Below are 19,760 nucleotides of genomic sequence, written 5' to 3'. Positions count from 1 at the left end.
TCAGCCTTAAATTGGCGATTTATGAGCGAGACCGAACAACAACAACAACTGGCATGAATGTGTTGAAAGACGACAGCTGAGCACAAGTGAAAATAATAAAAAGAGAAAGAAGTTTGGCGGTGATTGAATTCATTCTTCGGCGTGTTCCCCACAACGGAAGCGGTCACGCTTGATCTTGTTTGGTCCAAACCTGAACCCGCGGCGCGTTTGCGTGCAATCCATTCACGACCGTTGCTTTTGCGTTGCAACTTGCTGGTCCATCAATCTTCTTCTTCTTTTCTTTCTCTTTGCTTCTCTTGCATTTTACTGTTAGAGTTGTCTTTTTTCTCTTTTTCAACTCCTACCACAATTTGACTCCCTATCACTTTGTCTTACACAATCCCTTTGTCCTACCTACTTTACTACCATCGAACTACTACTTACAATCCCGATCGACATCACACCCGAACCAAACTCTCTCGCGACCGGGTCTCTCCCCGCGGTGGCTGGCCCTTTTCTCGTCTGCATCAGTCAGCCACTTCCACTTCCTCTTCCTCCAGTTCGCGTCCGTCTTGCGCGAGTGGCAAACGTTCCCTTGGTTCTCGCTGCCTGGACCTGCCATCCCGGTTTGGGTTTGGATTTTCGCCTGCCCTTCGTTCGGTCGTCATTCATTTTCTCCTCGATCATTTGTCTGTGAATTTCTGTTCCGGCTGAGCTCATCACGGTTGGTCTGCTTTCGCCGCGGATTTCCTGCGACTCGACGTCAACACACACGACCGCTAGCTTCACCCTCTACCCTCAACATCACATCACCACCCACACCACGCTCCTAGATTAGACCCGTTAGACATCCACGCTGGCGACCAGACCACGGACGATACAGATTAGAGGATTTCGACGCTGACCCCGGTCTTGCGATCGTCCCATTTTAACCACCACCATGCCACTCTCCAACCGTCGTCGCGCGCGGCGCAAGGAAATCCAGCTGCAGGAAACATCGGACGCGGAGGCTCCGGATTCATCCCCGACGCGGCCGTCCAACAAGAAGCGCAAGGTGGGTAGTAGATGGGCTCCCAGCAGTGTATCAGGAGGCTCAGCTGTTGACTTACAAAAATAGATTGATCACCGTGCCTCTCCCCAGCCTCGACCCGTGAAGCAGGAATCTGCCGATGAAGCCGATGACTCGTCCCCCGATCAGGAACTGTCGGAAAACCAGGATTTGGTGGATATGGTGATCTCGTATCTGGAAACCGCCCGCGAAGAAGTACGCGTGCTCCGTGATCACTCCAACGCGAAAACCGAAAACAAGCAGAGCATCCGCGCCTACGCCAAAATCGCCGGCCGCAACTGGACCTACTACGTCAAAACCCTCCACGTCAATATCGGCCGCGAGCCCGACCGCGAACAAAAGTTGGATGAACAGTCAAGCCCGGTTACAATCGCCGCCCGCGCGCTGCCGGAGGTAAATGTGGATTTGGGACCAAGCAAGTTTGTGTCACGCCTGCACGCGGAGATCTTTTACGATGGCGAGGAAACGGCGTCCTGGCACATCCGCGTCAACGGTCGGAACGGCGTACGTTTGAACAGTGCGATCCTCAAGCGCGGCACCGATGCGATCCTTTCGTGTGGTGATATCATTGAGATCGCCAATACCCAGATGATGTTCGTCACGCCCGGCGATAAGGCCAATATTCATCCCACCTTTGTGGAACGCGCCCAGCGTCTCGCCAACGGAGAGGAGGATGTGGCTACCTGGGATGCCTCCCAGCATGCTCATCCCCAGCCTCCCTCGACGGCCGCTACTGCGGATGCGGCCCCAGCCACGACGGGCGCCCCTTCGCTGGCTCCCGCACCGCAGTTCCTCAAGCGTCAGGTGACGCCGCCCCCGCGGTCGCCCGATACGGTGGGAGCGCGCACGGCCAAGCAGTCGCCGCTGTATAACCGCGGTATGATGATGGAGAGTACGGAGGAGATCGATTACAGCAAGGATGCAGCCAAGGACTTGAAGCCACCGTACAGCTATGCGACATTGATTGCGCAGGCGATCTTCTCGAGTGAGGAGGAGAAACTTACGCTGAACAGTATCTACAACTGGATCATGGACAAGTACGCATTCTACCGCCACTCCCAGAGCGGTTGGCAGGTGAGATTAGTCTCTTCTATGTCGAAAGCGAAAATACTAACAAGTAGCAGAATTCCATCCGTCATAATTTGTCCTTGAATAAAGCATTCCAGAAGGTCCCCCGGCGCACAGACGAACCCGGCAAAGGCATGAAATGGCAGATTGCCCCGGAATATCGCGAAGAGTACTGGAAGAAGCAGCTGCGGAAGGGAACGCAATCGTCCGCCCCGTCGTCCCCTGCCACGAGAGATCCCGCCGCTCGGGGCGCCAACGGCATGGAGGCGGTGTTTTCGGCCACGAAGAAGTCTCCACCGGTGTCGTCTCCTGGATTCAGCTCATTCCCGGTTGCACCAATTGAAGCGTATACTCCCGAACGAGGCTCCCGTGCCGCCCGTAATGGTGCAGGTGCTCCCTTGCGACCTTCCAATACCCGTGACTACGAGGAACCATCTCCGCTGCCTACGCGATCCGCCACGAAAAACACCAGCAACGGCACCAGTCTAAGTCGGACTTATGGCCTGTCAGACAACATCGCCGGATCCCCGCCTGTGCTGTCGTCGTCATACTACGATGACGGGCCATCATCGATGATCACGCCAGCACCGCAACGCCAGCAGCCACGACTGCCTCCGCCTAGCACCGCACAGATTCCATCCAAATTCATGCCCATGAGCTCTCCCGCGCAGTTCTGGAAGTTCGCAGACATTGGCAGTACGCCGGCCCGGCCCGTGCCAGACATGAGCCCACTGAAGGGCGAATTGGGCGACGGACTGGGAAGTATCCCTAGCAGCAGTCCACCACCACCGAACCTAGCCAGTCCCAGCAAGCCAGGCACGGCCAATGGAATGACGACTGGCCGCATGCCACCACGCCGTGAACCAGAGACGAAGAACGAGCGACCTGACGAGGAGGACGACGAAGAGGAGGGGAGCGGATTTGACCTGGCGAGGTGGGTGCCTTCCATGCCTTTTACCTCTTGGGGAAGACAGTATACTAACTAACCTGGTATAACAGGGGCTTCCAAACCATTGGCTCGTATCATCGACAGCTGAGCAACGCGGCGCGGACGAGTGCAGCGACGTCGTAAGCAGCGAGCAGCTAGTCACGATGTCTGTATGTATGCATGTCTGTATGTTATAATGTATGTACTATGACCGGATTAGAGCGTATATTTTGTTTTGTCTGCTTGTTGCTTTGATTGCTTGCTTTGCTTTGCTTTAGTCTTACAACAGGGGCTTACAGCAATGGTGTTTGGAGGTTTGCTATTAGATAATGAGAAATGATGAGTATTTATATAGCATATCTTCCTATCAGCCTGGACTTTTTCTTGTTATTACATCTATCACAAATCAGACCACAGCATTTAAAGGTGAATACTAATGAGAGTATGAATATTTTATCATCTTCACATAACGCATAGTAGAAGTCAATAATCAAATCATCTCGCATTATAACTCAACACCATATAATATACACTGTTATGTTTCCAATTCACAGACATACTAGCCGTAAAAGAAAACACACATTCTTTATGTGAAAAGTCCTCGTTAATGATACTTGCATTCAGATGTAATGAACTAGGCAGTTAGCATATCACGAAGTATATTAATAGTAACTGTTCAGAGAAAGCAGATTGTAATTACTAGTAGGTGCTGTGTAGAATTGTTTACTTCAGTGCCAGGTATCTGGTCCACAATTTATACTACCTTATTTGGGAAAGAAAGGTGGCGATATGGGTCCTGTTTTAATGTGGATTCAGGGTTCCGTAGCTACTGCTAAGTAAGCTACAAAGCAGTTACGGAGGAAGAAAGATAAGATGGTAATGAAGGGCTTCTAGGTGTAAATAGACCGGATTCATAGTCATACATCAACGTCACCACGCTACTCCCTCTCGCTAACCACAGACTAGCTTGACCCCGAAAAATATCCCAGCTCACATCATACAGCAAAAGAAGTTGCGAATGGGATGGAATAACATTTCCAATTAAACTTAATATCGCTCCTCACAAATATAGCAAGAAACCTTGACCAGTCTATCGCGGCCCCAAATCCTCCCGAATCAGACGACCATCCCATCCATCCAATCAGACACCAACCACCCCAAATTACAAGAAGTGGTCGGATACGACTACTCGACTTGATATTATAGTACCTCTAGATATTGATCAACAACCCATGCCCCTCCCATAGAAAAAATTCAAAAAGGGATCCACATATCCCGCACACACACGTCACAGAATCACCATAAAGGGGATATGCTTCCGAGACCCTGCGCTAAAGATTGATTGATTATCTTATCTGATCAACATGCAATTTACATTGCTGATCGCTTATTAGTCCGGCCTTGGTTTGATGGATCCAGTTGCTCTGAGACATGGGAATGTGCCAACACTGCCAAGAGTGGTTGTCGCTGCGCGGGCGGAGAGGGACCGAGGTCGGATCAGGACAAAAGTTGTAAGTAGAAGGGAAGTAAGGGTAAAAATTGGGGATTGATGCTCGTAGTAAACAGCAGCAGCAGAGCTTTTTCTTCCAATTTATCTCTCGATCTATCACATCTTTTCAAAACCAAAAAGAAAACGAACAATGCGTCCCTCCAGCATCATCACTTTCCTCTCGTTGGCGGTTCTGCCTGTTGCGCTGGCTAGTCCGGTTGGAAGTAATCAGGTACTATTATACTCTTTCCTCTTTTCTATTACCTCTGTTCTCACTACGTGGAATGTTAATTAATGTCATATGGATAGGACTCATCCATCGTCAAACGCTGCTGCATCCTCTGCGACAATCCCTATGCGCGATGCGGAGCGAACGATAAGCGTGAAGCCGTCCAGACAGAGGAGGAAGTGTTCCATGGACAGGAGAAGCGGTGCTGTGTTAATTGCGATGTGAATCGTTGTGGGAATTAGAGGGGAATGGGTTTGTTGGGTTGTTGGGTGAGGTATCAGCTTTGAACTTAACTGGATTGGATTGGGGGTGGTTGATGATGACAAGATGTTGCAAAGTTTGGGGTATGTGAAGAGAGGTCCAAATGACTTTCTAGTATGATATGATCTATTGAGTAGAATATGTAAAGTGGCAGTCGGAATGTGAAGCATGAGGTGTCATTGATAGAATAGCCTACTCATCATTGCCCATACGCTGATGAAGTAATATACCAGCTTTGGCCTTGAGTTCTGGGCCAACAACTAGCCCATTATTTCCAGTGGCCACACGCAACCTCATTACTATTCCGCCTACATGCTCCCGACTAGCAGACGTATCTATTGCCCCTCTCCGGAAACATTTCACAATCAGGCTCTTAGTTTAACAATCGTCCCTCTACGAAAGGCACAAGTGTGCCACCTCGCAAGATGGTGTCCAATGTCTACCGTCCGTTTTGCGGGGTGATTCTGCTGCCCGACCCCTATTGGGATGGTCCGGATACTCCACAGTGCAGCGCCCGCCCTTGGTACGCACAGGTTCGGGGTATCTACTCGACCAATCCTGCCGTTGATCATATCAAAACTACTGGGGTAGGGGTAGTGCGCGGTCGGAAAACCCTCCATGCACCACTGGACAGCAATCGAGTCTACGGCGATGTAGCGTTTGACGCCCTAGATGAATGGAGGCTTTGCGAACAATCGGATAGCCAATGGTGTTTTGGATTTCACGAGTCGTGCTGGAAATTGCTCATTTTGAGGCTCAACCATGGGCGAGTCGGATCGCTATCACAAAATGACGCCGCAATTGCCGAAATGGTATTCTACCAACTCTACTGCACTCCGTGCCTCGAAGCCTCCATCTTCCACTTCGGCCATGACTATGCGGGCGCTGCGCAAACACATAAAGTGTTCGGGCGGATACAGCCGGTGGATCTGAACTCCCATCTTTATGCTGACCCCTGTGCCATCTCGGTTATAAATTATCCGACTGATTTCAGTTCTGCTTCTGAAGAATTGGGGAGCAGTCCCGGGCGAAACTTGTCGCATGGTAACTCAAGAGTAGGAAGCCTTGCAAAGGCGGGGGAGAGGAGGTACCATGCTTTTAGCAACCTCTCAATTGAGCTGCTGCTTGAGATCTTTTCCTATATACCCTTTGAACAGCATCTCACTTTGAGACTCGTATGCCACGATCTAGCGGTACTCGCAGATATGTCTATGCTCTCACGGTCGTATTGGCGGAGTAGGTTCCTTCTCGGCCAGGAGGTTGACTTTGTTTTCCCTTGTCTTTCAAAATCACAAAATTGGTTCAGACTTTTCTTCGCCACGAGGGCATCTTTAAAAGCTGCCACGCTACCACTGGTCAATCGAAAGAGAATCCGGGACCTACTGGAGCCTATCGCGTCTCTTGTGGACCTAGACTTCTTTTTTCGACGCGGCCCCGGCGGACTGGCCTATTGTCCATCGCTAATGCGAGGGAACAACTTCACCCTGGTTGATATAGAAAGGTTCCAAGAGGGCCCACGGCTAGCGAAGGTTGTGGACTACTTCTCAGGTCAGCTGGCATACATTGATGAAAATTGCCCCCTGCAAGAGGGATGTCGTGTGCTCTATCGAAAGGCACAGCCCTTCATGGTCCCGCAGGAAGAGCATAGAAGGCGAATTGGTATATCAACTGTCAAGATCGGGGCACGCCGGTTTATCTCTGGTATCAATATATTGCCGTCGGACGAAGGCAACTGCGTTGGTCGATTGATTGGTTATCGCAATACCGCTGCCGAAACGTGTATAGACGTGCCCACAAACCACTTCATCAAGCTTTTTCGCGTGGCATTTTGCTTGGAAGGCTTAGTGGGAATCCAGTTACAATACGATAACTCTGCTTCATCACGCTGGATTGGTGATAGCAACGGCCCAGGCATTGCTCAAGGAACACTGCAGATTCCGACAAGAGCAGATCAGTACCACTTGCTTGCGGACATAGACCGGTTCAAGATTGTTTCACTTGGCCTTGCTGAATGGATTGACGACCATCAAAGCTCTTCGCATCGGACTCGTTCGGACGTAAAGGAGCCGTTCCACACGCCTTCCCAACTGTGGGTTCCCCATGCCCCCATGCATGAAGGCTTGCTTGTCAGCCCCCTTCTACCGTCTGAGACACCCCGTGCCTTTGAACCGCTGTCAAATATTGACTTCGGTGGCCCAGGAGGTAGACGTCTCATGTCGTTAATCCGACTAGACTTTCACATGACATCCTACCCGCACCCTCTTATCGGCATTGGTTATCACTACGCCGACGGAAAGTCGGTGTTCTTTGGTTCTACGGGTGGTTGTGCCATTTCGATTCCCATCAATGGCCCAAGTGGTGAACGTGTCAGCGGGATAAGCATCGTGGAAGATAATCGTGATTTCTATCAATCTGAAGGCCTTGGTGGGCTACAGGCCTGTCCTACTTTATTCCCACCAATCTGTGCACCATGCTAACCTTGTCAAGGTGTCAACTAACTATGAGCGGTCTATCATACTGGCTCCCCTTCGCTATAGGCTCGAAGCATCTGTTACACCAATACCAAGCTTGCCGCCTGGCCATTTCATCACAGGGCTTGTTGCCCATCAGAAGGTAGGTGAAGCTTCATGAACTAGTTCGAGCAATAGCTAAGCAGGTGACAGACATACGGAACCCATTTTATCCGAGTCGGTATCCAGTCACAATTCTGTGACGAACCATCCACAATTCCACACATCGTAGACCGAGAATGTCATCTGGTGCCGGATCATAAAATTCGTTACGATGAGAAATTCTCTCATTTCATTAACGGCAGCAATTCAGGTAACTATCAAAATTATGCATCACTAAAGGGAATCCGGAAGATTCAGGCATCCGCTGGCATATCGGGTTGGTCTCGCCCCCAAAGTGGCATCTCCGGCCTGAAGCTTGAGTATTACAACCATCCCAGTCCAGCCATTGTTGGACAGTGGATGAACGAAGTTGAAGATGGATTTGATATATCACCCGACGAAGAAATCCAATCAGTCACCGTGTGGATCGCTCCTCTGGGCTATTCTTCCGAGTCTCCGGGGTTGGCAGTGGGTCAAGTCGCAGCCATACGCTTCGAAACAACATGTGCGCGCAGTGTGACTTTCCGTTCCCCGTACTCTCATACCTTTCCCACTGGAATGATACGAAATGAATATCAACGTTGCTTCGATGAGGAATTAACAGCCATCTCATGGATCTTCAACGAGGCTTCGGACCGCGTCCGAGCAGTGAATTCTCCCCACAGAAACTGGAGGCCTCGACTACTTGTCCCAGAAGTCTCTCCTCCTTTTGACCTGGTGCGGAAGCTCTACTTCGAGACGTGGAATGACAATACCTGCCCCGAAAAGGTAGTCACCATCGAAGCCTACTTTCGAGGCCGCGCAATCATTGGACTGCTCTTCGTCTATAGATCAGGTGTCATGGCAAGCACGGGCGATTTAGACACCGACTCTCGCCAGGCCGTTCATATTGCGCGGGATGATAATATAGTCGGCATGTCAGCTACAGTCGCAGGATCGGAGCTGGTTGAGATTGACTTCGAGGTCGAGCACAACGCATCGCCCAAAAGCCAGAGGCTTAGTCTCGCCCTCGAACCACCGTATACCCCGGAAACAGCTGTGGATTATGAATGGCGAGATGTATGGTGTAAGGATAGGGCAGCTGCAGAGTGCACTACCCTGCAGCGCGGGAGCGACAAGGTATATGCGGCCCCGAGCAACTCGAGACTTATGGGAATCTACATTGGGTGTCAAAGATTCAGCAACGTGGGAGCAATATACGAGCCAGATATTTCTCATTGATGACAGAGATTCAAGCTTCTTTTAAGTATCAGTGTGCCAGAAATTCAGATTGTTGTAGTGAAGCTTTCGGGTCCAGAGCCATTCAAGGAGCTATAATGTAACTCACCGTCTCAGAATGGTTATATCTCAACTAGTATAGTATAGATTTCTCTAGATATTTATATATGAATATATCAGATATCAAAGTATGTATAAGAAAGCATATATAACTTTGTGGATATAATAGGATACTGTTTCACTACTTGAAATGTTTATATGTTATTTGTATTCTATTGGAACGGTTTAAAAATGAAAAAAAAAAAAAAAACCCTCAAAATTATTTATTATCTCTATTATCTTTACATTTGATACTCGGCTCGCAAAAGACCAGTTTTGTATGCCATAACATGGGTGGCCGGCGCGGCCGGGAGTTAGTACGTTAACAGGTGGTGGAGTCTAGCAATATGACTACTCGTCTAGTCCACACACACTAACAAGGATCATGAAGCACTCGTCGGTATGATGCCCCATCAATCTGCCTGCTACTACTAAGCGTTAAGTGAAGGAAAGAAAATGGCTACGCTGCTCCATCCACCCCGCCTTGACTCGCACAGTACACGATATCCCGAATACAGCCTTACCCAGCTCAGTATTTGCTCTTGTGCGCGCCAATCCTAGCATCAGCTAAGTCCGAGCACTTCTTTTCACTCGCTCGAAGCCATGATAACGAGTCATTGGCCATGCCAGAAGTGGGCGCTTAACAACTCCGCACAACTCGAACGGCGTAGCAGATATGGCCCCCAGACCAAACACAAGAGCACGAAACACCAGAGCTAGCAGACCATTAGCCGCCGAGCCACCCAAGAGGGAACACTAAAGAACCATGCTATAAAAACAAGCCATCTCCATCTTTTTCAAAAACGATCATTACCCTCCATGAAACTCAATCAATTATCCCAGTCTGTTTCCCCTCCCCAGGCTGCCCCTACCCCTACATCCCCTGCCGTCTGCCTCCCCTAGCAAAGAGCAACAGCAACATCACAATGTCCAACGACAGCAACAGCAACGACCTCGCCCCTCCATTCGGCTACCCCGTCCGCCGTAACGGCACCTGCTACGACACCGAAAACGACTGCGGTTCAACCTGGGGTCCCTACCGCGAATGCTGTCCCGAGGGCGCCACCTGCGCCCCCGGGAACTGCTGCCACTCCGCCGCAGCATGCGGCAACATTCTTAAACTGGATCCGCATTGTGGGAATACCTCGGCCCTTTTGTATTATGAAAATGACTACTTCTGTTGTTCGAGAGGGCTGGATGCGTTTGCAAGGGTGTCGAATGGGTTCGTGGGCTGTACGGATGATGTCTCCACGTTGGGGTCGGAGTTTAGTTTGTTGTCGCCGGTTTCGACGACGAGTTCGTGTATGTTTTTTATGTTTCCTGCTGCTGCTTGACTTGATGGGTTGTGGTTAACTGGGAGTAGCTACATCTGCTACTACGTCTGCTACTGTGACGTCAGATGCATCTTCGTCTACATCGACAGCAGATACTAGTGGTCTATCGTCGTCGGTAATATCATCGGCGACTGCGCAATCTACGACAAATGTATCTTCAAACACAAAAAGTAAAACGAATACGGGTGCCATCGCAGGCGGAGTAGTCGGTGGTGTCGCCGGCTTAGCACTCATTATCTTCCTGATCTGGTTTATGATCTCGAGAAGGTTACAGGCCGCACGGAGACATGCGGATGATGATGATATGCCTTCGACATACATAGGTCATCGAACTAAGAACAATCATCCGAGGGAGCTGCAGGGAGATGCGGCCGCTCCACCTGTTGCTGAGTTGGTGTCTGCTCCGCCGGTTTATGAGTTAGGTTCACGACCTCCTGTTTATGAGTTGGGGTCGAGGCCGCCTGTTTTTGAGTTGGCGGGGGGTGTGGATGGGGGGAGGATATGATTATGTTGATGAGTGGAATCACTTATTGTATATATTGCATACTTTTGACTATGACAAATTCTAAAGAAGCAGGATGTTTTCTCCTAATCCTACCAAGTGGTTAGGAGACATTTCACTTTTCTAGCATCTCTTTGAATACCGATCCTGAAGCACTGGACTAAGCTTAGATTTGCGAGTATGTATTCTTAGCAGACAAAAATTAGTAATGGCTAGTACAGCGCACTCCATCACACTTTAGAGGCGGCCCAGATCATGCTGTACGACTGCGGCGGTTAATAGCGGCCATCGAACAAATGCTTTTATTGAGATCATGATACAGTGTATAAACGTCAACATCTCAAAAAGCTCTAGAATACATGCTCTTACTATGAAATCCAAAGCATTTAATGTACGAGAGTTCGCTGATGTAGACTGTGGTGAGGACATTAATACAATCAATAGTGATGGCTGGGATGCTGAAAATAACGCAGGGTCTGTGACTATGAGATAGCAAATGAACGATGTCCTGGCTAGTCTATATCCAGCGCTACTTCTACACACAGTTAGTGGTTGCTAGCATGCAGCTGTTAACTAGTAGTCTCCACTCAATGCTGCGCCAGGACCTTATTTCATGGCTCGGGGATTAGAGCGACAAACTCGGGGAGATCACGATCGACCTGTTAGCCGAGACCCGAACGTTGTTAGTATTCCAGCCTCGACTTTGTGGATGATTACCAGGTCAGAAGTATAGCTCTTATATCGTTGCTGTGTGGGTCACATTCAACAAAAGATTGGTTTTAGTACATAGCAGCAGTATATCATACAGCATCGGATACCAAATACCCTCCGAACAGAAACGGCAACACCCGACCAGGAACAGTAACTAACCCTCATCCTCCCCCCTAATTATAGCCGGTCGAACACTAAGTACCTCGCCCCGCCGGTACCACTACTCATTTCAGTTTAGTTAGTAGTAACTCGTCCACTTGATTATCCTCCTGCTTTTTCAGACTTAGTGACTTTTACAATGCTATTCTATCCTTAATAACTCCAGCCGCCCTTTCTCACTTATCCAGCTTGCCCGCTTAGTACAATATCACAAGCGCCCCGAACATCCAATCGAACCGATATTTTGATATTGAGTGGGCCCCTTTGCAGATCCATTCCAAGTTCAGAGTCTACTTACTCGATAGAGATTAGAGAGACAGAACTAGCTGATAGCAGCCCCAACGGGGAACATGAAGGGTGGGCCAACCAGCAGGGAGGATTGAGGTCGGTGCTGAGCGGGGTGGCTGCTGTCGCTCCCGTCGGCTTGGGGTGGGCTTGGTTAAGGCTTAGGCTTATGAAGTAGGAAGGATCCTGAGTTGAGTTGGGTCGGAGTTCTTTGACTGTTAACTTGATGTATGCATTGAATGACAGGTGGATTTTGTTCCTCATGTAGCATGCATTCTTGTGAGCTTACTATGAGGGATAGGATATGAAAGCATACACACATGATAGTACAATAAAGCAAGGTGTATACAGAACAGAACATCCTCCAACTCCTGGAACACCAGTAATAGAAACCAAAGAATACCAATAACACAACATCCTCCATAACCCAAAGAACCACCCCCCTCAAAAAATCAAACCAGATTCCTCTTCCCCCCATCCTCCCTCCCTCCAAACCCACCCTGCACCGTCCTCGGACTCTGTAACCGAATAGGCTGATGTCGTTGTCGGGCTCGAACAAACCGCACCGCACGCAGTATCCCCAATACCACCAGTACCAGCAGCGCCAACTTCATCGCAACACCTCCATAGTTTCCAGGAAAGGGCCCATCCAAGCGATGATGTAGTAGTAGTGCATGATGTGGATGATTGTTGGCGTTGATGTTAGCGTTGTCGGCTGACGCTCCCGGCCGTTCATGATGATACCCATGATGGAGAAATGTGCCGTGAGGGATGTATTTTTGCTTATTATCGTCTGCTTTTGCATGTGCATCTTGACCACCATGTTCCGGAATAGGTAGAGGGCCTGGAGGATGGTATTTCTTTTCATCGTCGCTGCCAGCTGCGTTGTCGGAGTTGCCTTGGAGTTCCAGCCATCGCTCGTAGTCGGTTTTGGGTCGGTCGCGGGCGGTGATGGCTACCATTTTGTATTTGGTTTGGTATTGGATTGAAGGATATTTGGAGTTGGGGTAATGATAATCGTGACGATAATGATAGCCAAGGTGTGTGTACGTGTGTGGTGTAAGACCAAGCAAAAAATGATAAACAGGTGAGAAGCTTGTCTTGATCAAAGCCAGACAGAGTGTGGATGTGAGAGTGAAAGTGGATGAGATTATCATTTGGGAATGAACAAACACCAAGAAAGACAAGACAAGAAAAGACACCCGCCCCGATAAATAAGTTGTCAATGCTTTTTTCCTGGACCGGGAATCAGCCAGTCAGTCAGTCCAGTCAGACAGAAAAGGCACACGAAAATGACTAGACTAGGATGCGACACAGCCTACTAACTACTTCACTACTAATATGTACTGTTATGTAGGACAGGAATCAAGAGGGGGCGATCGCCGCCCATCAAACAACGCCTAATAATGGATGGGGTAATGGACCGGGTTCTAGCGCTACGACGTTACTAGATTAGATCCGGAAATTCCAGGGCTACCTACAGTGGTATGTCAAAAGTTTGCGTTACCCTACTCTATACGCTAGTGGTCCCGCCTTCCTGATATAGTAAGATCGAGATTATTCTGCCTACCACAACAAAATATATGAAGTCTCTGATCATAAAACCTATATAAATCTGTCATGTTGCAAAGAATTAATATCCTTATATCAATATCTATGAGGGCTTCATGATCACACGCTTTGTATGCATTGTTTTGGTTGACAGAATATTTTCGATCTAACTGTATTTGGAAGGCGGAATCAAATTGGGTTAGCGTATAATATGGGGCAACGCAAACTATTGACATACCACTGTAGTAAGTAGCGCCGGGCGTTTCCCCCTGAGCTGAGGCGGTTAGGGACCCGGTGAATCCCTGGAATTCTCGTTAGTTAATTGGTGTATTTTCCGTGGGTGAGACCGGATCAAACCAGACCCTGGACGTTACGCTATTTTCGTGGGTTTGAAGTGGAACATTTGGAAACACTGGTGGTTCATGTGCGGTGGGTGGTTTGTAATGAACCATCGGGTGGATGCTTCGAAAAGAAAAGAAAAGAAAAAGCAAAGGAAACCTTCACAGATGAATTAAAAAGAACTAACTAATACGAAACTTTATCGCAGTAGGCAACAGACTGACCTTGGTCTTTGAAGGCACTGTCTAGGTAGACACATTAAATGGGTATATGCTTCTTACCTTGTAAGGCTGATTTCTGTCCCCTCCCAATAAACTAAGTACGCAATAAATGGCAAGTCACAAGAGGACACTTCCTGGTGCTTGTCTTCCATTCGCTATTCACTCACACAGGGTCCTTGATCCTGGTTCTGTCCTGGTCCCCGCCAGTCTCACAATTCTTTTTTTGGCTTTCACCGGACGGCACGAGCCGCTATGTCCAAACCCTCCAATCAGGTGAGATGTAGAAGAGGAAGTAGGTGCAGGGTTCAGAGGGTCGTGTGCCCATAGTACCCATGTCTTTTCAATGAGCGGGTGGAATATTCGGCTATTCTTGGGCGCTGGCGCTTAGTGCGTTGAAGCGATTGGACATGATCACTGCTTGGTATGTTTCTTCATAGTGTTTATATTACACCCGAGAGGATGTCAAAGGCCATTGGAAAGAAGGTAGGAATTGTTGTGCACTGGCGCTAGATTTAATCGCGTTAAGCAGTTATGGAATTACCTTTCTAGTTAATTCGCAACACATCTGTGATGCACAGAAAAGCTCTTGCTAGTATATTTAAAGCACTAGCATACATTGCGAAGAAATACAGCATTCTGATCAAACAAACAAGGATATCTCAAACATGACCTATAAACACACATTTACCAACTTGACCCAACAAGTTTTAGATCTTCAATCATCTCAAGCAGTCGTGACCTGTCGCTTGGGCGCCGGCACATCGCCGTTATAGTGTACTTTATAGGCTGTAGTAATCCAGGTTAGCAAGATTTCATGCACAAATAGCAAAGGCAAACTCACTAGTCGGGAACGGGGAGTAGCTGCCATGGTCCTCCCGCATGTATACAGAGAACCCAGCTTCCTGGGGAATCTTCTTCAACTTTCCTTGAGCGCCAGGAGCAGGACGGAGAGTGTCCAGGCGGACAACAACCCGCACCATGGCAGTCACCGCAGCCAGGGTGGCATCCTTACCCAGGCCACTCTGAGGGCCAAGGCCATAGTGAAGGTAGGAGTCAAGAGGGCGGTCAAGGCGAACCTCGTCAGGCGATGGGAATGCCTGAGGGTCACGGTTTGCCTTCGTCTATATGGTATTAGCGATGATCGTGCTTCAAGACTGGGTAATACGTACCGAGCCGACAAACACCTTGTCGCCAGCCTTGACACTGTAATGGCCGGTTTCATCAGACACGTTGATGTCATTCTGAGCCTCGCGGTAAATGCCCAGGTTGCCGTTCAGGCGGACAGCCTCCAGGCAAAAGCGGGTGAGCCTGTCATTAGCTTCCGCAGTGTTCTCGTTGGCCAGGCGGTTGATCTCCGGGAGATACTTCTGGCCCTCGGTCAGGTAGAAGTGGATGATTTGGGTGAACTATTCCAATGTCAGTAATGTATGTAATAATACGCAGCATTAGGGAACCTACCATTTGAGACTGAGTGTGGACCATCTCAACAGCGGCCGGCAAGATCTGGCCCCAAGTCACATCGGACACTCCCAAACCACTCTCCAAGAGGCGCTTGATCAGCTGATCTCCATAGTCCTTCAGGGCATTGTGATCGTCGCGGAAGCTATCGATGATACCGTGAAGGAAGCCAGGGTGGTTGATGGACTTGACATGGGCTTCCACAACCTTACCCAGCTCCTGGGAAACCGCGCGCGCTGCATGCTGGAGCGGGAAGGACTTGGTAGGATCAACATCAAAGAAGGTGGAAGTGAAGATCACCGCCATGATCATGAACATTTCATGTTCGGTAAAGATGCCGTGAGGATTGCTCTTCGTCTTCAGTGGCAGCGAGAAGACCTTGGAGACGAAATGCACAGGTACGAGGTTTCCGACACTGATCTCGTTAGCATAGTCACTATCTTACGTCGGTTTAGACGACTTACTCCCTTGCAATGTCAACCTGCTTGTTACCAGCAAGCTTGCAAGACTTCTCATTGAGTAGCTTTAGGGTGGCGTCCTCGTAGAATTCTTTGACGCTATTTCTCCACTGCTCATTGTCGAATGACTTGCTCCAGAAGTCGGCGCCCCCCTTTCCGGCATGGATCGAGCTGAGTCCACCCCAGGGCACAGTGAAGTCTTTCTGGCTGTTCAAGACTAATTGCGCGTTGGAGTAGGACAACAGGTTCGGAACAGGCTCCGTGTAGCGGGGTCTGTCATACGAATAGTGGGACTCGCGACCGAGGTTCTTCATGATGTTCCTGTTCTCGGAGGGGATGGTCATTGGGTAGTGCGCGTAGATGGAGTCGGGCTTGAAGTAGTTAGGGAAGGCCCGCATCGCGAGCTTGTAGAACACACATCCCTGGTTGATGTTGAGATCGTAGCGGACCTCATTGTATCCCCAGTTCGTAAGGTTGCGTGGGTTGTAGTCAATCTGGACATATAGTTAGCAACGCTTCTGGCAGGTATGCTGGATTGACTCACAGTATAGTACCTGTCACCACGGACGAGAGCCACGGCATCGGAGAGAACCGCGCGGGAGATGGTGTAGGTAGGTGCAATACCAACACCGGGGATCATGGGCTCCTTCGCTTCCTCGGCGACAATACCAGGGTAGAGCTCCACATAGTCTGGGTGCTCATACAGGTGTCGCAAAGCGTCAGCGACCTCCGGATCAGAGTTGATGTCCTCGAACTTTTCGTATGGCTTCAGGTCGAAGAACTTGCGGAATTCGTTCAGAGAGCCGACGTTCCACTTGCGACCCTGCTCAATACCAAGGATTTCCACAGATTTCAGGACCTTGGGCACATTCCGTGCACCGAAAGAGCCTGCAATCGTAAGTAAATAGGCTATTCTGTTTGTAAGAGTTACACTCACTGGCAACATCCTCAATCGCATTGGACAAGATTCTAACGAGGTCTTCGTCCTTGAATGTTCCATCTTCCTGTCGCTTCAGACCGGCAAATGTGCGCTTGGACGGGTCCTTCGGAATCTCTTGCTCGTATTTCTTAAGCCCGAAGAGAAGTTCACGCATGGAGACCTCCGAGGCAGGCTTGCCCATCAGCTCTTCGTAGATCTCTTCAGTCCACTTCTCATCGTTGGCACTAATAGCAGAATGCCAGCGGTATGCGAGGTTGAATTCGACAGAGCACTGGTTACCGAGACCCGACGGGGTACTCTTAGTGCCTTCCATCTGAACTCTAGGGTCCTGTTGCTAGTCAGCTTGCTCCTTGCTTCTTTACCATCTGTGTTCACTTACCAGGCACCATGTGCTGTTGCTGCGATTCAGATTGACGATGGTGCGCAAATAATCGTACAGCGTGATGTTGATGAACAGGCCGCATGTAACCCTATAGAGCGTCAGGAATGCATGCTTGCAGTAATGCGATTTGGAACATGACATACAGGCGTCCGGTCTGGAAAAGATCATTGTCATACTTTTCCCAGGCCTTCTTAGCCTTCTCTTCGTCGAGACGAGGATCGGGCTTGTTGAAGCGACCGTTTTCATTGATCGCTGCCAACTCCTCCACAACGCAGTTGTGGAATCTGTTTAGTAACCAGTTAGAAAGTTTTTAGTATGTCAGGAAGCGAATGTATTGCGAACCTGCTCAGCATAACCATCAACACGGAACAGGCCGGCGGGAAAGCCTGGAGCCGCTGTTCCGAAAAGGTATCGGGCTTCAATTTACCATCCTTGAAAGTCCGAACCAAGTTCTGGTCTTCCTGATCATCACCGTACAGGATCGAGAGATCGAGATAGGCTGAAGTCTTGTTGACGTGAGGGGTCGTGTAATCGGTCTGGAAAATGTCTATATTTCTGATTAGCGCTCCTCTGTGACGTTGGTGAAAAGAGCTAGCGAACCATGAATGACGAGGGACGCCCAATCGAAGAAAAGACTCGACACCTTGTTAGGGTGAGGGGTAAACTTCTCGCGCGCGAAAAGACAGTCGAAAACAAGACCGGCATCAGGTAAACCGCCGGGCTGGATAGTCAGGGGTGCGATTGAGCGAGCGTAAGGCGTCCCCGCAGCGCCCAGCCAGGGAAGTGTAGGGTTGTTGTTGGAACCATCTGCTGAGCGGTAGGCATATTCCTCTCCCATGTAGCTGCCGAGTATGAGCGTGAGCGCAGTTCACGGGACAAATATCAAGCCTCAACTTACGACAGAGGAGGATGAGGCAAGGAACCCCACAGTTCGTCCAAAAAGGCGTTGGTGAGGTCGACGCGGGTTTTTGAGTTTCCTGGGAGGCTGCTGACAAGCTGTCGGAAGAGTTAATTAGCATGCATGCCAGTCAAGGTAGAACTCCAAGTTGTTTGCCTCACCTGGATAATACGCTCCATGAGCATAGTCTTGTCATCAATGTATTCTCCCTTGGCCTTCGTTTTGATTAGGTCCTTCAGGGTGCCAATGTCCTTGAAGCCCAAGGCGCGAAGGTCCTTGAACAAGCTCCCCGAATGCTCCTGCTCGAGATAGGTGCCATCGCCGTTTTGGTTCGGTAGAGGGCGCCGGGACGCATGCAAGACCTGAGCATATTTTTCAAAAACAGACACGCCGTCATCGCTTTCGACGCCGTGATCGCTGTGACTCTCATCTGAAGAGGATTTGCGCGGCGCCGGGACTTTCGACTGGCGCTTCTGGCCGTTCACTTGCGTTCCATTCGGTTTAGAATCGCGATCGCCTTTCGACGATTTTTTGAACGTCGAAGAGAATCTGCGCAACATTATGATTATACCACTTAGATAACTTATAAACAAACAAAGACAAAATAGAGTGTATTGGAATGAAATGCGGGTGAGAAAGAGGGTGCAGAAGGAGGAGGAGGAGGAGTAGGAGGAGAAGAAAAGATCAATCACAAGCTATTGGGACTGCGATCCGTCGGAAGAATAGGGTTTTAAACAGACAATGCATGGGGTCATCATGCTTTGGAACCAATGTCAAATCACAATTTATCAACTGTGCCCGCCATGTTGTGGACCCAGTCCTCGAATCCCAAAGGCGACAATAGTAATTGTCCGACACCACTAGCATGTGCACCGTATCGAAGTTGCTGCTGATCTTTTGATCAAGCCCCGCGAGAATGTGCTACGATCTCCTTGGGTATGGCTGAACCTTTGTCCCGGAAAGAGTGGAGTAAGTCGGTTGGCCGAAGAAAGGGGGCGTGTGCAAAGTGGGAACAAACGTGGTTCAGCTGTGCAAGGTCGGTCTTGGATATCGCCCAAGGTACGGGAGACAAATGATATGCGGGGATGCGTACAGGATCTACATATTCCTTCACTTAAAAGGATACCTGAAGTTGATTGACTAGTCAAGACCTCGTTGGCAAGGTTCAGGACGCCACGCGAGCGGTAAAAGCGATCCCCTCGCCAGTCGAGACAAATTAGGTAACAGAACCAAAGAAGACCATTGTAGTCGTACTTAGATACTTACAGAGAGAGGGAGAAGAAATCCCACTGGCTCAGTGCCGTAGTCACAGAGAAGCTACAACTTGTTTTGGCGAGTTGTCGATGCCAAGCAACCATGTCGATTCGAACGGGACCATGGCACTGGAACCGGGAAGGGTCACCTCCACTTCGGCTCCAAGGTGCCAATTGCAGGTTGGCATTTAGTGGTCCGCGGTCGGAGCAAAACACCGGACGGTGCCGAATTTTGGCGAAATTCCCAAGTTCATCCGAGCGCAGCGCCGCAGGTTGGCAGAGTGGGCCTCTAGAACTCTAAGCCCCCATCTCAGCTT

General features: G+C 49.5%; 6 protein-coding genes across 6 annotated transcripts; 4 read left to right on the top strand and 2 right to left on the bottom strand.

Moving 5' to 3' along the window:
* The first annotated feature begins 809 nt into the window (after positions 1 to 809).
* BO87DRAFT_69452 (putative forkhead transcription factor Fkh1/2) lies at positions 810 to 3,281 on the top strand. Its single transcript, XM_025629490.1, has 4 exons — positions 810 to 1,033; positions 1,097 to 2,122; positions 2,173 to 3,050; positions 3,116 to 3,281. Exons 1-4 carry the CDS (start codon positions 920 to 922, stop codon positions 3,186 to 3,188), a joined length of 2,091 nt encoding a protein of 696 aa, XP_025478965.1. The 5' UTR covers positions 810 to 919; the 3' UTR covers positions 3,189 to 3,281.
* Positions 3,282 to 4,292: 1,011 nt separating this feature from the next.
* On the top strand, positions 4,293 to 5,030 carry BO87DRAFT_377183 (uncharacterized protein). The gene is made up of 2 exons (XM_025623484.1): positions 4,293 to 4,765; positions 4,843 to 5,030. The coding sequence occupies exons 1-2, from the start codon at positions 4,685 to 4,687 to the stop codon at positions 5,002 to 5,004; spliced, it is 243 nt and encodes an 80-aa protein (XP_025478964.1). The 5' UTR covers positions 4,293 to 4,684; the 3' UTR covers positions 5,005 to 5,030.
* Positions 5,031 to 5,448: 418 nt separating this feature from the next.
* Positions 5,449 to 8,856, top strand: BO87DRAFT_407276 (uncharacterized protein; the record flags this gene model as incomplete). Its single annotated transcript, XM_025626057.1, has 4 exons — positions 5,449 to 7,381; positions 7,415 to 7,458; positions 7,511 to 7,636; positions 7,687 to 8,856. 4 exons carry the CDS (start codon positions 5,449 to 5,451, stop codon positions 8,854 to 8,856), a joined length of 3,273 nt encoding a protein of 1,090 aa, XP_025478963.1.
* Positions 8,857 to 9,631: 775 nt separating this feature from the next.
* On the top strand, positions 9,632 to 10,791 carry BO87DRAFT_437410 (uncharacterized protein; the record flags this gene model as incomplete). Its single annotated transcript, XM_025627858.1, has 2 exons — positions 9,632 to 10,254; positions 10,352 to 10,791. The coding sequence occupies exons 1-2, from the start codon at positions 9,879 to 9,881 to the stop codon at positions 10,789 to 10,791; spliced, it is 816 nt and encodes a 271-aa protein (XP_025478962.1). The 5' UTR covers positions 9,632 to 9,878.
* Positions 10,792 to 12,395: 1,604 nt separating this feature from the next.
* BO87DRAFT_426683 (uncharacterized protein) lies at positions 12,396 to 12,905 on the bottom strand (the record flags this gene model as incomplete). Its single annotated transcript, XM_025627380.1, has 1 exon — positions 12,396 to 12,905. One exon carries the CDS (start codon positions 12,903 to 12,905, stop codon positions 12,396 to 12,398), a length of 510 nt encoding a protein of 169 aa, XP_025478961.1.
* Positions 12,906 to 14,715: 1,810 nt separating this feature from the next.
* On the bottom strand, positions 14,716 to 18,750 carry BO87DRAFT_459651 (peroxidase/cytochrome P450 family protein; the record flags this gene model as incomplete). The annotated part of the gene is made up of 13 exons (XM_025628973.1): positions 14,716 to 14,840; positions 14,896 to 15,175; positions 15,224 to 15,460; positions 15,513 to 15,927; positions 15,977 to 16,464; positions 16,515 to 16,858; positions 16,908 to 17,238; positions 17,290 to 17,380; positions 17,436 to 17,576; positions 17,635 to 17,839; positions 17,893 to 18,134; positions 18,191 to 18,288; positions 18,352 to 18,750. The coding sequence occupies 13 exons, from the start codon at positions 18,748 to 18,750 to the stop codon at positions 14,779 to 14,781; spliced, it is 3,333 nt and encodes a 1,110-aa protein (XP_025478960.1). The 3' UTR covers positions 14,716 to 14,778.
* Positions 18,751 to 19,760: the final 1,010 nt, after the last annotated feature.

Source organism: Aspergillus neoniger, assembly GCF_003184625.1.
Source record: "Aspergillus neoniger CBS 115656 unplaced genomic scaffold BO87scaffold_19, whole genome shotgun sequence".
NCBI lineage: Eukaryota > Fungi > Ascomycota > Eurotiomycetes > Eurotiales > Aspergillaceae > Aspergillus > Aspergillus neoniger.
This window is presented reverse-complemented; position numbering and strand designations above follow the sequence as displayed.

Excerpts from the sequence above, each read along its gene's own strand:
- BO87DRAFT_69452 (XM_025629490.1), top strand. The coding sequence starts at position 920 with ATGCCACTCTCCAACCGTCGTCGCGCGCGGCGCAAGGAAATCCAGCTG. Across the intron at positions 2,123-2,172 it reads ACTCCCAGAGCGGTTGGCAG|AATTCCATCCGTCATAATTT; the intron begins GTGAGATTAGTC and ends AACAAGTAGCAG. Across the intron at positions 3,051-3,115 it reads AGCGGATTTGACCTGGCGAG|GGGCTTCCAAACCATTGGCT; the intron begins GTGGGTGCCTTC and ends CTGGTATAACAG.
- BO87DRAFT_377183 (XM_025623484.1), top strand. The coding sequence starts at position 4,685 with ATGCGTCCCTCCAGCATCATCACTTTCCTCTCGTTGGCGGTTCTGCCT. Across the intron at positions 4,766-4,842 it reads GTCCGGTTGGAAGTAATCAG|GACTCATCCATCGTCAAACG; the intron begins GTACTATTATAC and ends TCATATGGATAG.